The 18,589-nt window shown below is 42.3% G+C and overlaps 1 protein-coding gene across 4 annotated transcripts in view; it reads left to right on the top strand.

Annotated features, from left to right (window-relative positions):
* The window catches only part of STAT1 (signal transducer and activator of transcription 1), a 43,926-nt gene that overhangs the window by 5,103 nt on the left and 20,234 nt on the right, over nucleotides 1–18,589 (top strand). For 3 of the 4 annotated variants that reach the window (XM_042242443.2, XM_012110615.5, XM_042242438.2), the window contains 9 exons: nucleotides 2,084–2,212; nucleotides 3,097–3,241; nucleotides 4,510–4,608; nucleotides 6,880–6,969; nucleotides 7,985–8,063; nucleotides 9,571–9,662; nucleotides 9,852–10,003; nucleotides 15,370–15,528; nucleotides 17,214–17,306. In XM_042242443.2, coding sequence (XP_042098377.1) covers nucleotides 2,085–2,212; nucleotides 3,097–3,241; nucleotides 4,510–4,608; nucleotides 6,880–6,969; nucleotides 7,985–8,063; nucleotides 9,571–9,662; nucleotides 9,852–10,003; nucleotides 15,370–15,528; nucleotides 17,214–17,306 — 1,037 coding nt within the window. In that variant the 5' untranslated portion in view covers nucleotide 2,084. 4 annotated transcript variants of the gene reach the window in all.

Here is an 18,589-nt window from a genome sequence, read left to right as displayed (position 1 = left end):
ATAGAATAAGTAGCATTTGTACCTGTCTTTGAATGCTAGTAAAATTTAAAGAGGCAAACATTTATGAGGAAGCTGTTTTCAAGAGTGAGTGACAGCTGGAGCAAAGCAGAAATGTTGGGCGAAGCCAGGGGAAGAAAAGTAGATAATTTGGTGACAGAGTTGCTTTGTGAATGGATGAAAATAGTGTCAGAGTGGAAGTCAGTGGGATAGTGGGCAAACAAGCAATTTTGTGCAAGAGAATGATGTGGTCAAAACCCGTGTGCGGCAGAAGGCTAGATTGGGAAATAGTGTTGGAGGCATAGAGGCAGGATATCTTGAGACTGGAAAGGAAGAAGTCAGGTGATTGAGGGATGGTCTTGCCACTCCGTGTTGGTACCAGGTTTTGCGAGAAGATGGAGTGGATTCTGGATTTTCTAGCATGAGTTTATTGATCGCCTGTTGTGCCAGGTGCTGTGTCTGTATTAGCTCATGCAGTCTTAACAATCACCCTGTTGATAGAAAAGTGAGTCACCTGTGGTCACTCACCCCAAGAAGAGTGTTGCAGCCCCCGCTGGTTGACCGTCTGGCCAGTGTATTTGCTTTAGGCACATCCTTTTTAGATACTTAGTAGGGAGGGAGAGTGGAGAAGGCGATGGCACCCCATTCCAGTACTCTTGCCTGGAAAATCCCATGGACAGAGGAGCCTGGTGGGCTGCCGTCTATGGGGTCTCACAGACTGAAGCGACTTAGCAGCAGCAGCAGCAGCAGGGAGGGAGAGCACTGCAAATTTGCAGTCTTTCACTCAGGTAAGATAAATTTGAAGTGAAAAATCAAATTGCTACAGCAAGTATACCAAAGGTGCGGACTTGGGTTCGTTTGTACTGATGTTTTGTGATGCTTAACTAGTTTTGTGACCCCACCATATGCTTACCTTTCTGTGGAAGGAAATTTGTGAAGCAGACATGACTTCATGCCTGCACACATGTGCTTGCCGGCAAGCATGCATACATTCTTCCATGCCCTGCTTGAAAATCCAGAGCCTTTCCTCAGGCCTGGTAGAACAAGATTCACTTAGATCTGCTCAGAATATTGTCAGCTGTGTGCTGATATATTGGGTTGCAAAAACCTGAATGAACCTTTTGGTCAACCTGATAAGTCCTAATTTACACTATGATGAAGGGAGCCTTTTCATTTTCCTGATGGATGTTCAGACTTCCTTAAATCAGGTTTTTGTTTTAATTTTTAATCTTCAAGGCTACTGAAAGTTGATTTACAGTTATCTAAAGAGATACTCTTGCTTTATCTTTTCAAATTGCATATAACAATGTAGTTTCAGTCTTTAAAAATTATTACAGAGATTTAAGAATTTTGTGCAACTTTGTTGTGTGCAGTAGACGAAGAAAATATCTCTTTTAAAAGATATATAACAAAAGTAATTCATTTTAATCATGTGAATCATGATATATAGAATACCAGTTTAAAGTCCTTTGAGTTAAATTACAAATGTTCTGTAATTTCTAAGAGCAGTTTTGGGGAAAGTTTATACAATTTATCTTAAAGCAAATAGTGTCTTCCACTTATTAATAAAAGTGCAGATTCATTTTAAAGGCATGTGAACACCTACCATATGCCCAGCACTGTTCTGGAGATACTTCAGTGAAAAACCCTCCCCAACCTCGCACTACCACTATCCCGGACAAATCATTCCCTTCAGTGGGAAAAACAGACAGTAATCAAAATAAAAAAGAAAATATGTCCTAGGTCAGATGGTGGTAAGGGCAATGGAGAAAAGTACATCAAGGAGGAGGGATAGCATTTTCTGGGGTGAGAGGTAGGGTCGGTGTAAATAAGGTGGCCAAAGAAGGCTTGCCTGATACATTAGCATTTGAGCAAAGACCTGAACGTGTATTTTATGGGGAAGGAAAAATATTGACCCAAAATGCAAATGAAAAAGGTTTTGGAATATAGACATCCATTTGAAAAGTATATTTGAGACAAATTATGGTTTTGATTAAGCAAGATATATAGAAGAAGCACAATGCTAGACATGCTTTCTTTGGAGCTGTGGGCTTCCATTTATGATCTGTGCTCTCTTTCCCTGTAGGATGTCCCAGTGGTACGAGCTTCAGCAGCTTGAGTCCAAATACCTGGAGCAGGTTCACCAGCTCTATGATGACAGTTTTCCCATGGAAATCAGACAGTATCTGGCACAGTGGCTAGAAAAGCAAGACTGGTAAGGAAAACTCACCTGACAGAAGGAGGAGTTTTTCTACACTTTTAAAATAACTTGTTGACTGAATGACTTGGAACTACACCGACTAGCAGAGGAGTCTCATCAGTAGCCGTTGGGATTATCTGTTGCAAAAAAAGAGTGTTGACTTGAAAAATGTCATGTATCTCTAGAAAGCTAAATGCATTAGTCATTAATTTGATGTACTTTTTAGTTTAATTATACATCCTTCTAAATGCTATGGACAAGTTACATGATGCTGATACAAATTATTTTCCAAGTTAAGATTCAGGTTATAGAACACTTATGAGAAGTATAAAGTAATGCAATTAAGGAAATCGCTCTTAAAACTGATACATGTTCTGTTTTAAAATTTATTGTTTAGCTCATTGCAAATATTTTATGTGTTCTGAAAGTATTTGACATAGAAAGTGAAGACTCCTGTTGATTTTTTGCCTCCAGAGATAATCACCATTGATAGTTTTATGCACGAGCTTGGCATGCTAGAATTGTTCATGCTAATGTTATATAAAAGAAATACTCTATTCCCTGCTGCTAAAAGCACTGTCAGTTTCAAAAGAAGGGAATAAAACCCAGGAAAACACTTTTAAGTTATTTTTAATCATTTCATTATGGAAAACGGTGTTTATTTTGTTGGTTTAAAGGTGAAAGTCACTCAGTTGTGTCTGACGTTTTGCAACCCCATGGAGTAGTCCATGGAATTCTCCAGGCCAGAATACTGGAGTGGGTAGCCTTTCCCTTCTCCAGGGGATCTTCCCAACCCAGGGATTGAACCCAGGTCTCCCACATTGCAGGCAGATTCTTTACCAACTGTGCCGCAAGGGAAGTAGTATCTAAATGAAATGTGTACATTTTGACCCTCCTAGGGAGCATGCTGCCAACGATGTTTCATTTGCCACCATCCGTTTTCATGACCTACTATCGCAGCTGGATGATCAATACAGTCGCTTTTCTTTGGAGAATAATTTTTTATTGCAACATAACATAAGGAAAAGCAAGCGTAACCTTCAGGTATGACCTTTGTTTTGTGTTTTAGTTGAAATGCTTCCAGGTTTACATAGAGAGGTTTTTCATTCAGCAAGTGTTATTGAATACATTCTCATTGGTATTTAGAAAATTACAGAGACTATCAATAAACTGCCTTTATGTGGCTAACACTTTATAGCAGAAGTAAAATAAAATATCAATTCATTTTGTAAACATAAGGAATTTTCAAGCTTCAGGCTATCACTTAGGCATAAGTAGTTCTGAGAGAAATTTGGTGTTATAGTCTTGCCTTATTTAAAGTTGTTGATATTTAAGTCATTCAGAAAAAGGGTTATATGGGAAGAGCAGTGAGCTGTAGTAACATGTTAAAGCTCAAAGGAACTTTAGTGATGAGTCCAATCTGAGTGCTTGGTAGACAGATGAAGAGTAAGTCCAGAAAGGTTTGATGCCTCTGAGGCCCAGGAGTGAGGTGGTGAACTGGCGGTGGACCCCGCCTTGCCTTGCTTCTGCTGGAGTTGCCCTCCCTTGGAAGAAAAAGTGAAAGGGAGTTGCAGGCAGGAGACAGTATACGTCAGAGTGTTAGGAGTTCTTCATAATTACTTTCAGCACCCCATATGCCTGGTTACTGTTTTTATTTCAATATTAATGGAATTTTTCTGTTTTAATGGAGGTGAGTACTATCATTGTCTTGTTTTAGTCCACACAACCAGACTGTTCAACTTAATTAGAAGCTTCCCCCCACTTCTGTGAATGTATATATGATTTTATAATACCAGTGAGTGGGAAAGCCAGATTAACTTTACAGAAATTTCGTCTCCTACAGAGTTGACGTGATTATACCTGTTATAAAGAGAGGCACAATTGCCAGTACTTTGCAAACTACCTTTGACAAGAAAGCAGAAAAACGGAAAAGAATGTCTTTGGTCTAATTCAAAGCAGAGACCATCAGATTAATTGAGGAATAATCTGGATAACTTTTATATCATTTGCATTGTCTCAGGATCGTAACAAGAGAATTGGGCCCAAGAGCAACGAAAATGAAAAATGTTACAGGAACTGTATACAAAAATACTTGTTTTTTTAATCAAGAAGTAATTTAGGAACCTGCACGTAGTTGGACAATTAAAGCAGTTTTAGTCATAATATGTGTAAAGAATATTTTGATGTTAGCAAAAACAGCTTATATAGGATTTAGTAAGTGCAGGATGAACAGACTCATTTCTGTGTATATTACACAGTGGTTTAAACATTCTGAAGATTAATTCACTTTTATTCTAACAACCCATGTCTAGGATAATTTTCAGGAAGACCCAATACTGATGTCTATGATCATCTGTAACTGTCTGAAGGAGGAAAGAAAGATCTTGGATCATGCCCAGAGAATCAGCCAGGTACTTTTTTCCTAATTGAGCATGAAGGATAATAAAGCAATAAACATTCATTCAGTCATCCAACAAGTTTTATTGAGGCCCTGTTTCAAGGCAGTGGTGACTAGCTCTCTGATTTTATTGCCCCCAAGAAGTGGGGAAAAATAAGTATCAAAATGTTACAGACCCAGTCTTTTGAGAAAGGATCCTATTATAGTAAAAGTCATTCTAGGTTTGAAAAACCTTCTCAGGCCGTGATAGTTGCTGTGAAGATAATAAAGCGTGATGCAATGTGGACAGTAGTGGAGTGTTGGGTTGTTTCTTTAGATCAGGGTCAGGCGTCATCTCTGAGGTGGCAGGGTAGGAAGGAAGCAGCAGATGTCTAGTGGGCTCTTGCAACAGACTGAGGGAGCAGAGGGGAAGTATGTGAGGTCGAGGCACAGTCAGTGGAGGTGGGAAGACGTGGGCAGCTTCCATTATGTTCTGCACGTGGTACCAAAACGGCTTACGCTGAAGGATCTGATGCGGAAGTGAGAAGCAGCAAAGAGTCTAGGATGACTGTGATTTGTGACTTGTGTCACTTAGAGATACTGTTTACTAAGCTGGGGATAATAGGAAAGAGACAGTAGGGTTTTGGCAGGACACAATAGGTTTTAGAAAAGAATGGGTTGATGGGGAAATCAGCAGCTTTGTTTTGAATGGTACTGAGATATCCGTTAGGTATCTAAGACATCCAAACAGTGAATGAGTCAGAGTTATACCATAACCAAGATTTTTAAAATCATGATTTTACTAATCCTAATACAGACCTTCCTGGTGATCAGGGTTCAGTTTTCTGAAGTTACAGTGGCATTTATTCATGCCTTTCATTGGTGGGGTGGTGGGAAGAACCCAGCAGACAGTGAAACCACTGTGGTTTGAGTTGTTCTGGCTGAGATCATTCCATTATTGGGGGAGAAGGTCAGAATACACAGTGGAATGCTTCCTATGTCAATTTCTCTAAGGAATAACTAATAAAGTGAGCTGTTAGATTGGGAGGTAGGGGTGGAGAGAGAGAGTTTAAGTAGAGACAGTGAATGCCATTTTCCATGCACTTTCTGAGCATTTGCCCAGTGCCTGTGACTCTGCTGCCTTCCTGGGTGTTTAGCTCCTGTCACGCCGAAAGCTCCTTGTTGCAGTAAGCATTTAAAGATACATATTATTGGTTGCAAGCTTACGCTGGCTCATTCATCCTAGTAAACAGAAGTGTCAAGAGGAAAAGCTGGCCACATTGCTGCCTCTGAGAGAGGTGTGTCTTCTTTCAGTGTGGCCTGCACCTGGGAGACCTTCAGCAGGAAATTTTGATTGTCATGTGGGTTTTTCATTCTAACAGCATTATGATCTCAGATGGGCTTGAGTGGACAGCCAAGAGCAGAGACGGGCAGGAGAGTAAACTGTTCACCTTGGGGTACCTAAACCTTTCCCGCCTCATATTTGGCCCCGAGGCAGCACTAGAAAGTGAAGGAGGTGATTCCTGCTCTGCCAGGTCAGCCCCATCTCTTGGGTGTGCTTTGTGTTTGGAAGGCTTGTCGGCTTTTGATTTATTTTAAGCCCCTCAGAGGACACTGAGTTGTCAGTGACCCCTTCGGAGGAGATTAGTGGACTGCACAGCTGCCACCAAGAGAAGCAAGGCCTTCTTGGGCTTTGGGGGAAGGTCCTGGATGTCTGGGGGTATCAGATCATTATTTTAGATTCCACATATCCACAAACAATATCTTGTGATATTTGTCTTTCTCTGTAAAATTTTGATATGCCTCTGAATTATCTGGAATCTTGTCCACATGGGGTTTCTGATTCAGTGATCAAATTAGGACCTGAGATTCTGTATTTCCAACAAGCTCCCAGATGGTAAGGTGATGCTGATCTGGGGACCACACTGAATTGCATGACTTTGAGACAAATAAGAACAGGGTAAATAAGAATAATCTTCTCTACAGCATTTCAAAAACCCTCAAATAAATTCCTGTGTGGTCCCAGGCAACTGTATGAACTAATGGAAAATCCTAGATACACTGTTTAGTTTAGATGTGAATTGAGCCTAGTCTTTCTTTAGGCTTGTGCACAGTTTACCGGTACTTTCCAGGGCCTTGAGAACTGAGCTTTTCTTGTGCAGACTCATGTGGGAGGCCTTCAGGAGCTTCTGGAAGGTCTGAGAGTTAGGTGGGGCACAGGGAATAGACTTGACTTTGGAGCTTAACCAGCAGGTAAATACAACAGAGGAAGTCATGGCTGCTAACCGCATACCTTCCGCTACAGGCGCAGTCCGGGAATATTCAGAGCACTGTAATGTTAGACAAACAGAAGGAGCTTGACAGCAAAGTCAGGAATGTGAAAGACAAAGTTATGGTGAGTGCTGAATAAGTGCATACATATTCTCTGTAACTTTTTATAGAGGGGATAAAAGTTTCAGTTGCCCTACTGTAAACATTTTAACTGATTTCAGTTTTTTAAGTAGTTGAGAAGTTGTTTACCCCAAATTCCAATCTCTAAGTAAACAAGTTGATGCAACCAGTGAGCAGATAGATATTTATGGCCCGTGTTATAACTTCCAAACGTGGAGCTATCTTTTTCTTCCTGGCAAGATCATGCAGTAACTGTGGACTTTGCCCCATCACCCAGTAAACTAGTTGTTGCTGCTCTAAATTGCCCTTTATGGCTTCACATCTTAAATTGGCATGTTCCTGGGTTTACATAGAACCCCAGGATAAACGTAGTCTTCCTCAAACACCTGTTTTACTCCAAGGCTTGGAAGGGGAACAAAAACATCTCAGGGAAGGAAATTTCTGATTAGAATAAAACATCCACAATAATTTTAAGAGAGAACTTCCCAGCCCATCTATGGGAGTGGTGCCCTTGGTATGTGTTCATTTCCCTCCACTGTGGGGCTGTGTGGAGAGGGTGAGGAGTCCAGCTTTGCCCTGGACCTGGGTCTGTGAAAGCGGCCTTTCTGCTGAGAGGCCCACTCTCCTGTGGGTCTCTGGGTCACACCAACATGACCTTGACTTTGTGCTACAGATGGCATTTTATCAAACAGGTTCTTTGAAGCAACTTTTACTTTATTGCCTCTGAGGGAGACATTTCATTAAATGAGTCGAGATCAAGTGGCCCAGTCCAGAAATAGGCATATGTTTTATTTTCTAAAAAGATTATTATATACTTATTAATGAAGTAGAAATTATTCATTATTAGAATTCTATGAATCTTATTCATCTTTGAGAGAGCAGGATTTTACGAATCTTTTTCATCTTCGAGAGAGCAGGATTGTATCCCTGATTTTCTGGGTCCTATAGAAACAATAATCTGTTTCCTAAAGTCTTTGTTCTGCGTACGGTGGAAAATTTGTTTACATCTTTACTTGTAGAGTATTGAACATGAAATCAAGACCCTAGAAGATTTGCAAGATGAATATGACTTTAAATGTAAAACCTTGCAGAACAGAGGTAAGAATTAACATTTAAAGCAGTGTCCATTGCCTGTAATTTTGTCTGCCTACATTAGCTAACAAAGGCAAGTACTCCTTCATATTTACCAAATATTTTATGACTTAATTACCAGTCTTGACTTCTTGATGACCAGACCAGGGTTTTTTAACCTCAGTACTATTGACATTTTGGGCCAGATAACCTTGTTCTGCTGGAGGAGGAAATGGCAATCAACTCTAGTATTCTTGCTGGGAAAGTCCCATGGACAGAGGATCCTGGCAGGCCACAGACCATGGGGTTGCAAAGAGTCAGACACAGCTGAGCACACACACAACCTTGTTTTGGGGACTTTCCTGTGCATTGTGAGATACCCTGATAGCTCAGTGGTAAAGAATCTGCCTGCCAATGCAGGAGATGTGGGTTTGATCCCTGGGTTGGGAATATCTCCTGGAGAGGGAAATGGCAACTCACTCCAGTATTCTTGCCTGGGAAATAACCATGGACAGTGGAGCCTGGTAGGCTGTAGTCTGTGGGGTTGCAAAGGTCAGACACGACTGACTGAAGGACAGCAACCTGGGCATTGTAGGATGTTTAGCTGCATCCCTGACTTCTGCCCATGAGATGGCAGTGGAGCTGCCAGTGTGTGTGGTTGCATGCTCAGTCCTGTCTGACTCTGTGACCCTGTCGACAGCAGCCTGCCAAGCTCCTCTGTTCATGGAATTTTCCAGGCAAGAATACTGGAGTGGGTTGCCATTTCAAAACTGTCTCCAGATGTTGTCAGGTGACCTCTGGGCGACAAAATCACCCCCCTTTGACACCCACTGGTTATGTGCTAGTCACTTTACTTACTCTGCTTCACCTACTGATGGATATGAATGGTAGGTGTTTGGAGTTCCCTACCCTATTCCCCAAAGTTCCTGCAAATGTGCCAGCTCCGTGTGTGCATACCGTAGGTGAAGTTCAGCATTTTCTCCTTGTTTTAAAGCAGTTTTACTCTATTTTGTTGTTGCTTGTTTTTAATGACAGGAAGTCCACTGAAAATAACCTCAAAGTGTGCAGAGTACTGCTGTTACCTGAGCAGTACTTTGAGGGTATCGTGATAAAATGAAAACATTATTTGTAATAATGTGAATAAAAATATGAGAGAAAGAAACCTCAATGACACGTTTCCAAATTGTTTGCTTCTTTTTCAAAGCCACGGAGATGCTTTATATCATTTTTTTTTTAACTGAGGTTTTGAATCTTGTCCTTTATATTCATTGAGGTAATATTCTGACAGTGACTTAAGAACCAGACAGTACTATTTCTCATTTACATGAATCATTGAAAGCAAGGACTTTGTTTCAGAGTGTCCTGTTCTGGTATTTTTTTGTTTTGTTCAATAGTGATTGAGGAAGACCAAGCTTGGACCTGTCTTCAGATAGCACTTGGGTCATATTTTCCCTAAATGTATGTGAATCTTGCCTTCAGTTGGCTTTGTCTTCTCCCACATTTTTGTTTATCTGCTGTCTCTCCCAATTCACAGAACATGAAACCAATGGCGTGGCAAAGAATGATCAGAAACAAGAACAATTGTTACTCCAGAAGATGTACTTAATGCTGGACAATAAGAGAAAGGTAACATTTCACATTCCAGAATAACACAGTACTTTTGTCAGAGACTGTAAATAATGAACTTGAAATTTAGAAATGAGGCGAAAATTATTTTTTATAACCACTTGGCTTAGTGCTCCAGTTGAGAGGAAAGAACAAAATTCTGTGATTAAAGGTGTGTTTATTTCACTGTGTGTCTTTCTCTCCCTTTAGGAAGTCGTTCTTAAAATAATAGAGTTGTTGAATGCCACCGAACTTACCCAGAAAGCCCTGATTAATGATGAACTGGTGGAGTGGAAGCGGAGACAGCAGAGTGCCTGTATTGGGGGGCCCCCCAATGCTTGCCTGGATCAGCTGCAAAATTGGTAAGACTGGCAGCTGACTGGTGAGCTGCATAAGCTTGTAGAGTGAACATTCAAGCTGTGTTACTTGCACAGACCCTGTGAAAACTTCTGTTTGGAGTTCTATGTAATCCAGCTGCTTCTTGCCCTGGAAACACTCACTTGAAAAGCACAGTGTTAGTCACGCCTGTGGCCACGCTCAGCTTGGTGTGGAACACTCTCCTCTCCCTGTCTGTACACGTACCGTGGGGCGTGTCACTTGACTGCCAACACACCAGTGACATGGTCATCACACAACACATTTAACAACTTAAGTCCCAGTGTTTTTTCAAAATGAAAGGGCTTGAGGCATTTTGCAGGCTTACATGAAATAACAGTTTGTGGGCCATTCATTCCATCATCCATCTGGTAAATAGTCATTACATGCAGTATGCCAGGCACTGGGCTAGGACCTAGGACACAAGGTGAATGACTCTTGGTTGTTGCCAGCAAAGAACTTTCACTGGGGAGATGGGAGATGGATATGGTAATAACTACTTGGTGAAAGATTGCCGAGATTCTAACAGAGACTGTTCAGAGTCCATGGAGGATGAGGAAGGAGACAAAATGGTCTTGCACTGACTCAGGAGTGAACAGGAAAAAACCACAGACCAGAGAGGAGAAAGGTGTGGATAGAAGCAGCAGGGAGGGAAGGACCTAGGCCTGAAGTTCTTACAGTGGATGGCTAGAGAGTCAGAAGCCAGATAGGGAAGGAAGAAAGCAGAGCAGACAAGAGGCTGGAGCCTGGTCGTGGAGGTTCCCTTACTATTCTGGGAACTCCAGGACTTTCCCAGTCGACACTGGTGAGCCAGGCAGGCCCTTTATTTAAATGGAGATTCATTTTTCTGATTTTTCTATTTAAGTCTGAGGATAGAATAGAGACAGAAAGGCCTATATTTCTGGTCTGCTCTGGGGATGTTTGAATGCTGAATTCCAAAGAATAGCAAGGAGAGATAAGAAAACCTTCCTCAATCATCAGTGCAAAGAAATAGAGGAAAATGATAGAATGGGAATAACTAGAGATCTCTTCAAGAAAATCAGAGATACCAAGGGAACATTTCATGCAAAGATGAGCACAATAAAGAACAGAACTGGTATGGACCCAACAGGAGCAGAAGATATTAAGAACAGGTGGCAAGAATACACAGAAGAACTATGCAAAAAAGATCATGTTCCAGATAACCTTGATGGTGTGATCACTCACCTAAAGCCAGTCATCCTGGAATGTGAAGTCAAGTGGGCCTTAGGAAGCATCACTACGAAGCTGGTGGAGGTGATGGAATTCCAGTTGATCTATTTCAAATCCTAAAAGATGATGCTGTGAAACTGCTGCGCTCAATATGCCAGCAAATTTGGAAAACTCAGCAGTGGCCACAGGACTGGAAAAGGTCGGTTTTCATCCCAGTCCCAAAGAAAGGCAATGCCAAAGAATGTTCAACCTACCGCACAATTGCACTCATCTCACATGCTAGCAAAATCTCATACACTGGCAAAGTAATGCTGAAAATTCCCCAAGCCAGCCTTCCACAGTACGTGAACCATGAACTTCCAGATGTTCAAGCTGGATTTAGAAAAGGCAGAGGAACCAGAGATCAAATTGCCAACATCTGCTGGATCATCAAAAAAGCAAGAGAGTTCTAGGAAAAACATCTGCTTTATTGACTACACCAAAGCCTTTGACTGTATGGATCAAAGCAAGCTGTGGAAAATTCTGAAAGAGAAGGGAATACTAGACCACCTGACCTGCTTCCTGAGAAATCTGTATGCAGGTCAGAAAGCAATAGTTAGAACCGGACATGGAACAACAGACTGGCTCCAAGTTGGGAAAGGAGTATGTCAAGGCTGTATATTGTTACCCTGCTTATTTAACTTACATGCAGAATGCATCGTGCTAACTCCTGGGCTGGATGAAGCACAAGCTGGAATCAAGATTGCTGGGAGAAATATCAGTAACCTCAGATGTGCAGATGACACCACCCTTATCGCAGAAAGCAATGAACTAAAGAGCCTCTTGATGAAAGTGAAAGAGGAGAGTGAAAAAGTTAGCTTAAAACTCAGCATTCAAAAAACAGATTATGGCATCTGGTCCCATCACTTCATGACAAATAGATGGGGAAACAATGGAAATAGTGAGAAACTTTATTTTCTTGGGTTCAAAAATCACTGCAGATGGTGATTGCAACCATGAAATTAAAAGATGCTTGCTCCTTGGAAGAAAAGCTATGACCAACCTAGACAGCATATTAAAAAGCAGAGACATTACTTTGCCAACAAAGGTCCATCTAGTCAAAGCTATGGGTTTTTCCAAAACCGTATGGTTTTTCACAACCATCATGTATGGATGTGAGAGGTGGACTATAAAGAAAGCTGAGCACTGAAGAATTGATGCTTTTGAACCATGGTGTTGGAGAAGACTCCTAAGAGTCCCTTGGACTACAAGAAGATCAGGCCAGTCAATCTTGAAGGAAATCAGTCCTGAATATTGATTGGAAGGACTGATGCTGAAACTCCAATACTTTGGCCACCTGATGTGAAGAACTGACTCACTGGAAAAGACCCTGATCCTGGGAAAAGATAGAAGGCAGGAGGAGAAGGGGACGACAGAGAAAGAGATGGCTGGATGGCATCACCGACTTGATGGACATGAATTTGAGCAAGCTCTGGGAGTTGGTGATGGACAGGGAAGCCTGGTGTGGTGCAGTCCATGGAGTCACAAAGAGTTGGACATGGCTGAGCAACTGAACTGAACTGAAAGTATTAGCAGAGTCCGACAGATCTGAGCAGACAAGATGGAAGCAGTAGGATCAGTGGGCAGGAGTGGGTGGTGGCTTGAAACAGCTCTGAAGGGCCGGAGGACCAAAGATCTCATGAGATGACTTTCTGGATTGCTGTTCCCCCCAGCCCCCTACCCGGGAGCCCGGTGAGGTCGCCGCTGTCTAGAGCCCCTATGGTCATCTTAGGCCACATGGAGTCTCTTGTGGAGATATGAATGCCTTCCATTGTTCCCCGCTGTGCTGTGCAAGAATTGTCAGCATTTTCTTGTGTCCCTCGACCCAAACAGGATTGGGAATCACTGGGTTAGAATCCTTATAGAACACGCCCACCTGCCATTGTTATCCTGCCTCTCATTTCACACCCATGGGCTTTGCTCTTGGCTGTGACCTGAATTCAAGGAATGAGAACACCAACCAAACGAGATGTGTTTCACTGGGGAGCTGATGCTCTTATCATCACTCCAGGCCAGGACTTCCACAGTCCGACATAGCTCAGAGGCTCCATCACCTTTGGTTTACTGTCAGGATGGAGGAACCTGAGAGGAGTCGGTAGCTTTCCTCCTTGGTTTATACATATATTTTGTGTCTGATAATGATTAGATTATGCACCTTGCCTCTTCTTTCAGGTTAGTGACATAATAACCCCTGTTCCCTCGTCTCCTCCTAACCCACTTTACATCCCCCCTCTGCCTTGCTGCCTTGATTCCAGGTTTCCCTCTTGCTCCTCCCTGCACAGTGTCACTACCCTGATATAAAATCTGCAGGGGCCCCTCACTGCCACCACATCACCTCCTAGAGTGTCTGCCTTTTTGTGTCCCCTCCCTCTGCACCTAGCCCCCTTTACCCTGTGCCTTTAAGTCCCAGTTATCTCATAACTCAGCTGAAGTCCAAGATTCACTAGACAGCAGTCCCCAAACTTTTTGGCATCAGGGGCTGGTTTTTTGTGTTTTTTTTTTTGTTTTTAATTTTTTTATTTTTGCTCTGTTTTTTTTTTTTTAAAAATTTTAGTTTTTTATTTTTTAAATTTTAAAATCTTTAATTCTTACATGCATTCCCAAACATGAACCCCCCTCCCACCTCCCTCCCCATAACATCTTTCTGGGTCATCCCCATGCACCAGCCCCAAGCATGCTGCATCCTGCGTCAGACATAGACTGGTGATTCAATTCACATGATAGTATACATGTTAGAATGTCATTCTCCCAACTCATCCCACCCTCTCCCTCTCCCTCTGAGTCCAAAAGTCCGTTATACACATCTGTGTCTCTTTCCCTGTCTTGCATACAGGGTCGTCATTGCCATCTTCCTAAATTCCATATATATGTGTTAGTATACTGTATTGGTGTTTTTCTTTCTGGCTTACTTCACTCTGTATAATCGGCTCCAGTTTCATCCATCTCATCAGAACTGATTCAAATGAATTCTTTTTAACGGCTGAGTAATACTCCATTGTGTATATGTACCACAGCTTTCTTATCCATTCATCTGCTGATGGACATCTAGGTTGTTTCCATGTCCTGGCTATTATAAACAGTGCTGCGATGAACATTGGGGTACATGTGTCTCTTTCAATTCTGGTTTCCTCGGTGTGTATGCCCAGCAGTGGGATTGCTGGGTCATAAGGTAGTTCTATTTGCAATTTTTTAAGGAATCTCCACACTGTTCTCCATAGTGGCTGTACTAGTTTGCATTCCCACCAACAGTGTAGGAGGGTTCCCTTTTCTCCACACCCTCTCCAGCATTTATTGCTTGCAGATTTTTGGATCGCAGCCATTCTGACTGGTGTGAAGTGGTACCTCATTGTGGTTTTGATTTGCATTTCTCTAATAATGAGTGATGTTGAGCATCTTTTCATGTGTTTGTTAGCCATCCGTATGTCTTCTTTGGAGAAATGTCTATTTAGTTCTTTGGCCCATTTTTTGATTGGGTCGTTTATTTTTCTGGAGCTGAGCTGCAGGAGTTGCTTGTGATGATTTAATAGCACATTACATTTACCATGCACTTTATTTCTATGATATCAGCTCCACCTCAGATTATCAGACATTAGGCCCCAGAGGTTGGGGATCACTGCCTTAGAAGCTTCTACTCCCCCCACCCGCCCCCATCTCTCCTTAGGTCCATCTCTGTGGGATGCAGAGGTGTTTTTATTTAGGCTGTAATCATTCAGTGCGTGTTAGTTTTTTCTCACAGATAACGACTCCTAGTAGCTCAGATGGTAAAGAATCTGCCTGCAAGGCAGGAGACCCAGGTTTCATCTTTGGGTCAGGAAAGATCCCCTGGAGAAGGGAATGGCTACCCACTCCAGTATTCTTGCCTGGGAAATTCAATGGACCGAGGAGCCTGGCAGGGCTACAGTCCATGGGGTCACAAAGTTCACACGACTGAGCAACTAACACTTTCACTTTTTCATTTTACACCAAGACGAGATTTGTTCTCTGTTTCTCCCTGCACTGCAGAGCTGGGCAGATAACATCACGTGTTGTCTGTAAACAGTGCTTGTTGGTCTCCATGATTCTCTGAATCCAGACTGCTTTGGGGCTATTTCTGATGAAGACTCTGTGGCTTGTACCTTCCCAGGTTCACTGTAGTGGCGGAGAGTCTGCAGCAGGTTCGTCAGCAGCTTAAAAAGCTTGAAGAGTTGGAACAGAAATACACCTATGAACATGACCCCATCACCAAAAACAAGCAAGCCTTATGGGACCGCACCTTCAACCTCTTCCAGCAGCTCATTCAGAGGTAACTTGAGCAAGATGTTTTTGCACCTTTTGCAGTTATTTTACCCAAAGGAAAATTTTATGGTAATTCAGATAATTTAGAAGGGTTTAATAGGATATGTAAAAATGTTTATGGCTTCCCTGAACCAGGTCTTCCTGAATCCCTTGTTTATGCCAAGGGCATGTTTTTCTTGTGACCTCCTACTCTGGTAACCTGTCTCCCTCTCCCTGGCCAATCTGTGACGAGACCTGTTGAGTCTAACTTGTATTTGCCCTCTCTTTCCTATTCCGTGGTCTCATCATATTTCAAGCTCTCTGCTGAACTCTTACATTGTAGCTTTTCAAATGGTTGCACCCCAGCCCCTTCTTCCCTCGTCCCTGTGACCCTGTACTCTGCCATAGCAGAGTTCTGTTTGATCTGTCATCACCTGCCACTCTGAGGGGAGCCCCTCATCCGGTCACCCAAGCCCCACCTCCACAGCCTGGCCCTCACCAGCCATTCCACGCTAGCTTCTACACATGCCCCATTTCCAGGCCGACTTGACCTCGTGCCCACCCTGGACATTTGCTTCTCCATGCCTCTCCCAACGATATTTCCTCTGCCTCAGAGCCTTCTTCTCTGGTAGCTCATTGAGAACCTGCATCCTCAATGTTTCCGCGTATAGCCATCATGAAACTTTGGCCAGAATTCCTGGGCAGCTGCTGTCTCCCTTCCAGAGCTGCACAGTTCATTCTTTATTCTCCTGTTTTGGATTTTGGTTGTATCATTTTCTATGCATTTCTGTGACCTTTATTGCAAACCGGAAGGTCTTCGCAGACAGAGAGGCGCCTCTGTCATCTTCTACCACCAGGGCCTTATGTAGTGCCTTACCCAGGGCTGGGTGTTCCCAGTGCGCTTAGTAGGTCAATAAATGGCCCTGAGTAGAAGAATAGAGTTCATATTGCAGTTTTAAAATGCTAACTTGACATAATAAAAGTGTCTTCTGTTCCCTGTGGCTAATGTCCAGACAGGAATGCCCAAATGTTGGATTTTGAAATTGATGCACTCAGCTTTTACTCTCTACCTTGATTTTGAAATAATCAAGGACATTTACTTGGGTTTTGGAGTGCAGATTTCATTCTTTTTTTTTAAAATTAAAATTAATACTTGGAAGTGTTTATTAGGTAATAAATATTGCTAAATAATTTTACTAGAATAGCAGTTTTCCAAAGGATGTTTAAAATGTAAGTTTCAAAGCATGGTGGTAAGCAGTATGCTACTTGGTTCATTTTCAAGTATAGTAAAATGTGTTTTTGTTACTGTTTTTTATTTTCAAATTGAGATATTATTGATAGATACATTATATTAGTTTTAGTTCTGCAACAATAGTGATTTGATATTTGCGTAAGTTGCTAAATGATCACCACACTGGTCAGTGAGCAAATTTGATTCTTAAATTTGTAAATGAAGAGAATCCAGTTGAGACTTTTCATTGTTGAAGAGTGTCACAGCTCTTTGCAATTACTGATTTTGTTGAGTGCATCTGTTAGACTTGGGGATGTCTTTATCGACTGTAAAACTTCAGTTTATTCATCCAATTGGTTAGAAGTTTTTCAGCTATTTTTTAGATCGTGCCCTCTAAGCCCCCTCTCCTCCTTAGGGGAAATAACTTTTACTGCCTCAGCTTTAATGGAAATGCTAATATATCCTTTGCTGGGTATTTACAGCTCATTTGTGGTGGAAAGACAGCCCTGCATGCCAACTCACCCTCAGAGGCCATTGGTCTTGAAGACTGGAGTCCAATTCACTGTGAAACTGAGGTAATGAGGAAAAGATGGAACCCCCACACCTCCTTAGGGCTTTGCTGGTGGCTCAGATGATAGAGAATCTCCTTGCAATGCCGGAGACCTGGGTTCATCTGGGTCGAGCAGATCCTCTGGAGAAGGAAATGGCAACCCACTCCAGTATTCTTGCCAGGAGAATTCCATGGACAGAGGAGCCTGAAGGGCTACAGTCCATGGGGTCGTGAAGGGTCGGGCCTGACTGAGCGACTAACACTTTCACTTTCTTTCCACATGTCCTGTCACAAAGTTTGTGACCCAGCTTCCTTCCACAACATGGTTATATAGGGGGGTGCTTTAGAGGAATTTTGCAGTAGGTCTTTTAATATGAATTCTTACTTAGAATATCTAAGAGTCTTTCTGTTCAACTAGAAATATAACAAAGATGTGTGTATACACACACACCCCATAATTTTTTCTAGTTATAAGTATAATGAATGTTTACTGTAAATAGCAATTCAAAATTGCAGAACTGTGCACATGGTAGAGAGTAAAAGTTCCCAGCAGCCTCATCCCCTCTTGCGCATGAGCCTATAACCTGAGCTTTATGTTCCCCCTGAAATGGATACAGTGTGTGTAAATGACTGGTACATTTTTCTGGTGAGTGTATGTATAACTTTCGTCAGATTCTCAAAGTTGTATGTGATCTCAATATCTGTAGACTACCATAGTAAGCAGCCTGGTGTCAGTCCTCCCAGAATTTTGTCCATGTCTACATGAATATATAAACAAATACATTGTACTTTTATATACATGTGTTTTTTCATACATAGACTTGTGAAAGTATATATGACATGATATATTTCATTTTTAAAAACCAGAGTTCTGCTCTCTGTTGTTTGGCAGACTATTTTTCTCTTTCTTAATAAATTGCAGAAATGTTTCCATACGAGAATGTCCAGCTTTTCTTCCTTTGGTTGTATGGCTGCATTCATTTATTAATAGCTTTTCCTCTACTGATGAGCAGCTGGACTCAGAAGAGCTGGACTTACCTTCAGAGTTGGCCCCAGTCATTTTTCCACGGCGCTGCTGAGCTAGGTCCACAGGTGCTGCGTCTCGGCTACCAGTGCTCCAGCACCAGACTCTGACACCCGTGAGGTCCCAGAACTCATGCTGGCAAGGGGTGCAATCTCATCCCATCACGTGCGTGACTAAAGGGAGCCAGCCAGTGAAGGGCTCTTCCGCGGGCCTCCAGCTCATCAGAACAGAAACACGCTGGAGTCTCAGCCCAGGGCTCTGTCCCTCCGTCTTTCCACACTGCC

The sequence above is a fragment of the Ovis aries genome, chromosome 2 (genome assembly GCF_016772045.2).
Source record: "Ovis aries strain OAR_USU_Benz2616 breed Rambouillet chromosome 2, ARS-UI_Ramb_v3.0, whole genome shotgun sequence".
NCBI classification, from domain to species: Eukaryota; Metazoa; Chordata; class Mammalia; order Artiodactyla; family Bovidae; genus Ovis; species Ovis aries.
This window is presented reverse-complemented; position numbering and strand designations above follow the sequence as displayed.